This window comes from Tasmannia lanceolata, unplaced genomic scaffold, assembly GCF_043159265.1.
Source record: "Tasmannia lanceolata isolate RefF3 unplaced genomic scaffold, GAP_Taslan_0.1 ptg000002l, whole genome shotgun sequence".
NCBI lineage: Eukaryota > Viridiplantae > Streptophyta > Magnoliopsida > Canellales > Winteraceae > Tasmannia > Tasmannia lanceolata.
Window position 1 is genome coordinate 283,239 of NW_027518679.1, and position 7,863 is coordinate 291,101.

At 45.7% G+C, this 7,863-nt stretch overlaps 1 protein-coding gene across 1 annotated transcript; it reads right to left on the reverse strand.

The window, feature by feature from the left end:
- Positions 1-2,253: 2,253 nt before the first annotated feature.
- Positions 2,254-4,128, reverse strand: LOC143881940 (uncharacterized). The gene is made up of 3 exons (XM_077385291.1): positions 3,865-4,128; positions 3,043-3,705; positions 2,254-2,958 (listed from the first exon to the last, which is right to left on the reverse strand). The coding sequence occupies exons 1-3, from the start codon at positions 4,126-4,128 to the stop codon at positions 2,254-2,256; spliced, it is 1,632 nt and encodes a 543-aa protein (XP_077241406.1).
- Between the last annotated feature and the right edge of the window lie 3,735 nt (positions 4,129-7,863).

Sequence of the window (7,863 nt, forward strand, 5' to 3'; positions counted from 1 at the left end):
TGGTGTCGTGTCGTGTCGTGTCCTAAGTTTTAGGGAGTCTTAGGTTTTAGGGAGTCCTAGAGTTAGGAGTCCAGCCTCATCACGGACGCTTGCTATGGATAGCAACCGTGCCATAGGTCTAGTTACACTACTCACCCAATCTTTCCCTAGGACGAGCCTAGTAAACTAGGATGTAGGCTAACCTGCATTAGTCTAAGGAACAACTTGCATTTAGATAAGAATCATATAGCATCTTAGATGAAATCCTAGGATAATAAAACCCCCAACTTGAATTAAATAACTTCTCTTAAAACTGTTGAAACAGTCAATCCCGTCTAGGTCGGTGTCTTAGTTGAGTTAGGCATAAGTAGCTTAGCTTAGGTGCACCGAACTACGTCGACTCTGATCCCAGTGAGGCTTGGGTACGTAGGCAGCTTGGATGTCTGATGGCATACCAACCGCGAGTCGGCACCACAACAAATTGTGGTGTTTTGTATATTAATTTTCTTGTAAATGCTTAATCAAATCATTTAGGACTTTCCATGAAATTAGAATTCTAGGAGAACTTTCACTTAGAATGAATCCAGACAAATTAAGAAATCAAGATACACATTTAGGATTCACATTGAAATTAGATTTTAGGATGCATGTCACTTAGTTCGCACATTAACTTAGAGTTGAACGAGCCATTTAAAATAAATTTAAAAGAGTTAGCTTTTGGAATCGAAGACCGATTATCGGGCAGGAATGGTGCATGTGGTGGATAACTCCCCATACCTTCCATTCTTGTAACCAGGTAGCGAGTCTAGATTTCTGGTTAATTACGAGTCCTAGATCTTACATCTAGGTGGCGACTCTGTCAAGTCTCTTTTGTGTGGAATTCGGATTGCCTTAGTGATCCCAAGTTCACATAAAAGATGAATTAAAATCAATAATTAAAATGCACACGCCAATCGCGTGGGTACGAGAGACCAAGAGAGTGCGTGGCGGCTCGCGCCCCACCCCTCTCGCGGGATCGGGTCCCACAGGTTGGTTTTTCTGTCCGGGCCTGTTCCTGACCAGGAGTGCGCTCCGGGTCTTTGTGGAGACGGGCCGAGGTGAACCAAGCAGCGAGTACCCAAGTTTTAGTGAACTGGGTTTCCGAGTAGGGTTGGTTTTTCTGTCCGGGCCCGTTCCTGGCCAGGAGTGCGCTCCCGGTCTTTGTGGAGACGAGCCGAGGCGAACCAAGCAGCGAGTACCCAAGTTTTAGTGAACTGGGTTTCCGAGTAGGGGTGGTTTTTCTGTCCGGGCCCGTTCCTGACCAGGAGTGTTCTCCCGGTCTTTGTGGAGACGAGCCGAGGTTAACCAAGCAGCGAGTACCCAAGTTTTAGTGAACTGGGTTTCCGAGTAGGAGCGCTGGGAGATTTGCAAAGAGTCCTTTTTATCATTCACATTCAAACATATATATTTTTTACAACGTCACTTTCGCGCCTAGCGGCCAACTACTGATAGTATTTTCGGAGGTTCCTTGAATTCCAGGCGTTGGGTAGTTGGTGCTCCTCGAGCGTCTCTAGTCTATAACTCCCCGGGCGAATTATCTCTTTCACTCGGTACGGCCCCTCCCAGGTCGGGGAGAGTTTGCCCACCTTCTTTTGTTGTGAGATAGCAGCCTTTCTCAGTAGTAGGTCTCCTGGTCGGAATTCTCTTGGGCGTATCTTCAGGTCGTGATAGCGGGACACTTTCTGTTTGTAGGCCGCGACTCTGATTCAGGATTCTTCTCGGGCTTCCTCTAGCAAGTCGAGGTTTGCGCGGAGCCCATCTCCATTGGTCTGCTCATTGAAGTTGGTGACCCTGGGAGACGGGACGCCAACATCGACGGGTATTACGGCCTCGGTTCCAAAAGACAAGTTGAATGGCAATTCCCCCGTAGGGGTTCGTGAGGTGGTACGATACGCCCAGAGGACGTGATAAAGTTCGTCTACCCATCGACCTGCTTTCTCGTCCAGCCTCTTTTTGATCCCCTGGAGTAGGATTCTGTTCGTTACTTCGGTTTGCCCATTCGTCTGAGGGTGTGCTACTGAAGTGAATCTCTGTTCGATCTTCAAGTCAGAGCAGAATTTCCGAAAGTTTCGGCAGTCGAACTACCTACGGTTGTCCGTTATCAAGACACGGGGAATACCGAATCTGCAAACGACTGACTTCCAGCAGAAGGTCTGCACGTTTTGCTCTGTGATCTTGGCTAGAGGTTCAGCCTCCACCCACTTGGTAAAATAGTCAATGGCTACCACGACGAACTCACGTCTCCCGGAGGCAGGCGGAAAGGGGCCTAAGATGTCCATCCCCCATACTGCGAAAGGGAGCGGGCTGATGATTGGGGCCATGGACACAGTAGGTTGATGGATGGTGGGAGAGAACTTTTGACATCTCTCTCACCTTTTGACCAGGTCCAGAGCGTCTTGCCTCAAGGTTGGCCAGTACAGGCCTCTTAGCAGTACTTTGAGGCCAATACCTTGCCCCCAGGTGCTCTCCGCATATTCCTTCGTGAGTCTCTTGCAGAGTGTATACGGCGTTGCTTGGCCGGAGGCATTTTAGGTATGGAATGGTGTACGACCTTTTGTACGGACTTTCACCATCTAGGGAAAATCGGGCTGCTCTCTGTGTCACTATGCGGGCTTCCTTCTTCGCTTCGGGGAGCTTCCCACTACGCAGGTAATCAATGATCTCGTCCATCCAGCACGGCTCGTGCTCGACCTGCATCACTTCGACAGCCTCATTTTCGATACTGGATTTCTTTAGAAATTCCATACATATACTCCCAAGAGTGGTGTAACCGGATGTCGCCAGCTTAGACAACACATCCGCTTTTGCATTCTCCGTTCTAGGGATTTTGATGACCTCGAAGTTTTTGAACTTGCCGGCCAACTGGCGCACCTTGGAGAGGTACTTGATCATGCGCTCGTCACGCGCCTCATAGACTCCTTGGATTTGGTTTGTGACCAGCTGGGAGTCGCAATACGCCTTCAGCCTTTGGGCGCTGGTCTGGACTGCTAGGTTCATTCCGGCGATGAGAGCCTCGTATTCTGCCTCATTGTTGGACGCACGAAATCCAAACCTCAGCACATAATCCAGAACAAAGTTATCAGGTCCAATGAGAACCAAATCGGCTCCACAACCAACCTTGTTTGAGGATCCGTCCACATATACTTCCCAGAGCGGTTCATTGGACGATGGAATCTGTTCTGCCAGTACGGGGATGTTTTTTGTTCTCACTGGTTCGGTCTCAGCTTGGATCCGTTCCCCAGTTATAGTTGCGTTCTCTACAAACGGGGTTTGGGCAACTTCAGATTCGATGCTTTGCTGGGGGATGGTGCACTCGGCCACGAAATCTGCCAGCACTTGAGCTTTAATCGCCGGCCTAGGCAAGTACTGGATATCGAATTTGCTCAACTCTACGGCCCATTTCACAAGTCGCCCTGAAGAGTCTGGCCTGCGGAGAAGTTGTCTGAGCGGTTGATCGGTCAGGACCTTTATTGTGTGGGCTTGAAAATACGGCCTCACCTTTCTAGCCGCCATGATCAAGGCGTATGCCAATTTCTCAACCCGTTGGTACTTGATTTCAGCATCGTGTAGGACCTTCCTGACATAGTAGATCAGTTTCTGTTGGTTGTGCTCTTCTCGGATCAGCACAGCTGCCAGTGCCAGGGGGCTTACGGATAAGTACAAGAGCAGCTCTTCCCTCGGCTCCGACTTTGTCAACAGCGGTGGAGAAGACAGATACTGCTTCAACTCTTCGAACGCGACTTGGCACTCGTCTATCTAGGGTGCTGTCTTGATTCCTTTGACGGTGTTGAAGAAAGGCAGGCATCTCTCTGCAGACTTTGAGATAAAGCGCCCCAGTGCGGTCACCATCCCGGTTAACCATTGCACTTCTCTGATGGTCTTTGGTGGGGTGAGCTCCACCACGGCTTTGATCTTTTCCGGATTAGCTTCGATCCCTCTCCGGCTTACCATGAATCCCAGAAATTTTCCCGAACTGACACCAAAAGTGCACTTGGTGGGGTTGAGCTTCATGTTGTGCTCCCTGAGGACTTGGAATGTCTCATTCAGATCGGAGACGTGATCTTGCACGCTTTGGCTTTTGACCAACATGTCGTCTACATAGACTTCCATGTTGTGGCCAATCTGTTCCTTGAAGAGCTTCTTCAGGAGCCTCTGGTATGTGGCCCGGCATTCTTTAGGTTGAAAGGCATGACACGGTAACAGTACGTTCCCTGATCTGTTATGAAGGAAGCCTTCGGTCTGTCTGATTCATACATCCTGATCTGGTTGTACCAGGAGAAGGTGTCCATGAAGCTCAGCAGTTCGTGACCTATGGTGGCATCTATCAGCTGGTCGATTTTTGGGAGCGGGTAGCTGTCCTTGGGACAAGCTTTGTTCAGGTCGGTAAAATCAACGCAGGTCCTCCACTTCCCATTGGCTTTCTTTACCAAGACCACGTTCGCCAGCCAATCTGGATATTGAATTTCCCGAATGAAGTAAGCTTTCAAGAGCCTCTCCACTTCTTCCTTGATCGCCAGCCGCCTCTCCAAGGCAAAATGTCTTCTTTTTTGTTTCACCGGCCTGCAGGTCGGATCAACATCGAGTCTGTGCGCGCTGACCTCCGAGTTTATGCCAGGCATGTCTGCGGGAGCCCATGCAAAGACGTCTGCATTGTCTTGAAGAAACTGGGTGAGGCTCTGCCGGGTGCTACTGCCTAGAGAGGAGCCGATCTGAATGACCTTCTCACTACCGCCTTTGCGCAGAGGGATGGAGATGAGGTCTTCGGCGGGCTGAGTCCCCTGGGCTTCGTCTCTCAGATCGAGTAGCTCAATCAGCAGCAATTCTGATGCATTTTTGCCCTTGAGTGCCATGGCATAGCACTCCCTGGACTGTGGTTGATCTCCTCTGACTTCTCCCACGCTGTTTGGTGTTATAAACTTCATTTTCTGGTGATACGCTGAAGCGACGGTGCGGATTAGATTCTGGCTGGGTCATCCCAAGATAGCGTTATAGATCGAAGTGGCCCTCAGTACCAAGAAGTTGACCAACGCGAAGGCTTGACAGGGCGGCTCTCCGACGAGGACTGGGAGTTCAATCTGTCCTTCCACTTTCACGACCTCCCCTAAGAAACCGAACAGATCGGAGTTCACCGGTCTTAAGCGGTCGTCTCCTATCATCATTTTCTCAAAAGCATGATAGTACAGGATATCGGCCGAACTCCCGTTGTCGACAAGGATTTTCTTCAACTCCCAGTTCGCGACGAGCATGGTTAGGACCAGGGTGTCGTCGTGAGGTAGTATCAAGTTGTTGAGATCCGCATCTGAAAGGAGATTTCATTCTCCCTCTTCATCTTTTTGCTGCATGTGTGCAAGACATTGACTCGGCGTGCGTAGGCTTTTCAAGCAGCCGAAGATGTGCCCCCGGCTGTAGGTCCGCCCAAAATTGTGTTGATGACCCCCTTGGGCTGGGATCGGCGCGCCTCGGGCTGTGGACTGGATGGCGAGGATGATTGATTCCGCGCATGGGGCGGCTGTGACTGTCGGGGGCTCTGGCCCTGAAGACTTGTAGACACCCCCATTTTGCTACGCTTTAAAAAGCGAAAGATTCGGTAGTATCATCGAGTCTTGAGTCCCTATTCAGCATTAGATTAGGCATCCATGCATTTTAGGGTAGATTTCACCTCATTATAGGAGTTTTGAAGTTGATTCGAGATCCTGAAGGTCTCTAGGGGGTTCCTTTGGCCTCCGGAAGATGAAAAATCAAGTTTCCAAGCAAGTGAAAAAACCTGCTATTTTTAGAATTTTTAGGATTTCCCTCATTTTTGCCCATTTTGCACTACAGGGGTATTTTGGTCATTCCTGATGTGTCCCGTTTGAACCCGAGCTATGTCCGAGAGATCTTGAGCGATTACATGAATTTTGAGAAAGCTGCTATTTTTAGAAACTCATGGGGCTTCCACATTTTCATCATCTTATGGATGTTTCAATCATTTCTCATATATCCAAAACCATCTCGAAGGTACGGCTGATAGATTAGGAGTAATTTCGTAAGATTTGGGAAACCTGCTAAATTTAGTTCTCTCAAGATTTTCTCTTAGTCTTGCACTTCGGGGGTATTTTAGACATTTCCAATATATCATATTTGGTCCCTAAGTTGTGTCTAAGAAATCTTGAGTCCGTTCATAAATTTTCGGAAATCTGCTATTTTTGGAATTTCTCAGGGTTTTCCCTAGTCTAGCCAAATTCTAGCACCTCAGGGTAATTTGGTATTTTCCTGTGTAATTCTTTTGAACCCTGAAATATGTCTGAGAGATTGTGAATGATTTCCTGAATTTTGGAAAACCTGCTAAATTTAGAATTTCTCAGGGGTTTCGCTTAATTTAGAAATTCTAAGTGTTGAGGGCATTTTGGGTATTTTCAGAGGATACTAAATGATCCTGTTTAATATTGCTCACCGAAAGGACCCAATTTCGAAAGTTTCTATTTTTGAAGTTTGACCACAAAGATTTTCCATTTTTAATTTTTTCCTTTAGGGGTGAACCAATCTGAGGGTATTTTGGTCGCATTTGGATGTCTAACAGTCAAATAGGGGCATTTTGGTCCGAAAAGTTGTTTTCCAAAAAAGATGGTTCGATCATGTGTGAGGGATGCACCATAAATGTCAAATGGGTTGGGTCCATATATAGAATGTTGAATTTAGAAAGATTTTATTGAATTTTTACGGAAATACCCGAAACCCGTGTGAAATGGCCCATTGGGCTAAAGCCCGCAAAGATGGAGCTCATGTGGGTTCACCCATATGGGTCGACCACCTTGGTGGGCACCCCACATGGCTGACCCACATGAGTTGAGCACCCAACCTTGATGATGTCACAATGGTGACATCATATTTGTTAAAAGAAAAATAAAAAGAATAAAAAAAAGAAAAGAAGGAAAAAGGAAAAGAAGAATGATTGCTTAAAAATGTTTTCTTCCAAAGAGGCAATGTGGAATGAGAATAGCATATCTTGATTGACCAGAAATTAAGATTGGAATCAAATCAAATTTGGAAACAAGAAAGAAATAAAGCAAGAGGGGAAAATTGGAAACAAGCCAAAAAGGGTGCTCTCACATTGGAAACTACTATTTCTCTCTTAACCCTAGCTTTTTTGTATAAAAATCAAAGCAAACAATCCTAGGAAGGATAAAAATAACAAATCTAAATTCCTCATTTTTCTCTCTCCTCCGAAGAAAAAAAAGAGAAAAAAACCTCATCTCTCTTGAAGTGTGTTTATCTCTCTCTCAAGTGTTCTTCACAAAAGGAATTCTTGAATTCCATCTTCTTCTCCAAGGCATCACACAATCAAGGATTATTAGAGTGTTCTTTAGATCTTTCTTAGCATATAAAAGGGTTGGAGAAAGCGTATATCTTGGTTCACCAACCCTAGAGACAAGGATCGCCATCAACGGTAAGGATTCCTCATCTTTGTGAAGTAGAAAAAAAATGCTAGGCTTGTAATTTTGATGGATCAAATCAACGAGTTTTTCTTTGAAATTCCAGTATGTTATAATATAGATTATGAGTTTTCAAAATCCAAAATTTGATCCAAAAATTAATTTTCCTCCATTTAAAAATGATTTTCTTTTATTTTTATTCAATATGGATTTAAATTAGATTATCAAAGCAAGTGTTTGAAAACATGGTTCTTTTTAAAAAACTGATATTTTTTGGGTTTTATATAAAATACAAAACTACTGGAAACTTAATTTGCAAGTTTATTTTCAGTAGTTTTACAAGGTTTTTAGATCACCCAAAAATTTTCATATATTTTGGAGTTTATTTAATCGGATTATTAATTATTTTAAATTTCGCCCATATTTAATAAGT

What these genes read in the sequence shown, in the direction of transcription:
- LOC143881940 (XM_077385291.1), bottom strand. Translation starts at nt 4,128, where the DNA reads ATGGAAGTCTATGTAGACGACATGTTGGTCAAAAGCCAAAGCGTGCAA. An exon ending in TGCAATGGTTAACCGGGATG is followed by an intron (nt 3,706 to 3,864) that starts GTGACCGCACTG and finishes CTGTTGACAAAG; the next exon opens with TCGGAGCCGAGGGAAGAGCT. An exon ending in TTCGTGCGTCCAACAATGAG is followed by an intron (nt 2,959 to 3,042) that starts GCAGAATACGAG and finishes TGCGACTCCCAG; the next exon opens with CTGGTCACAAACCAAATCCA.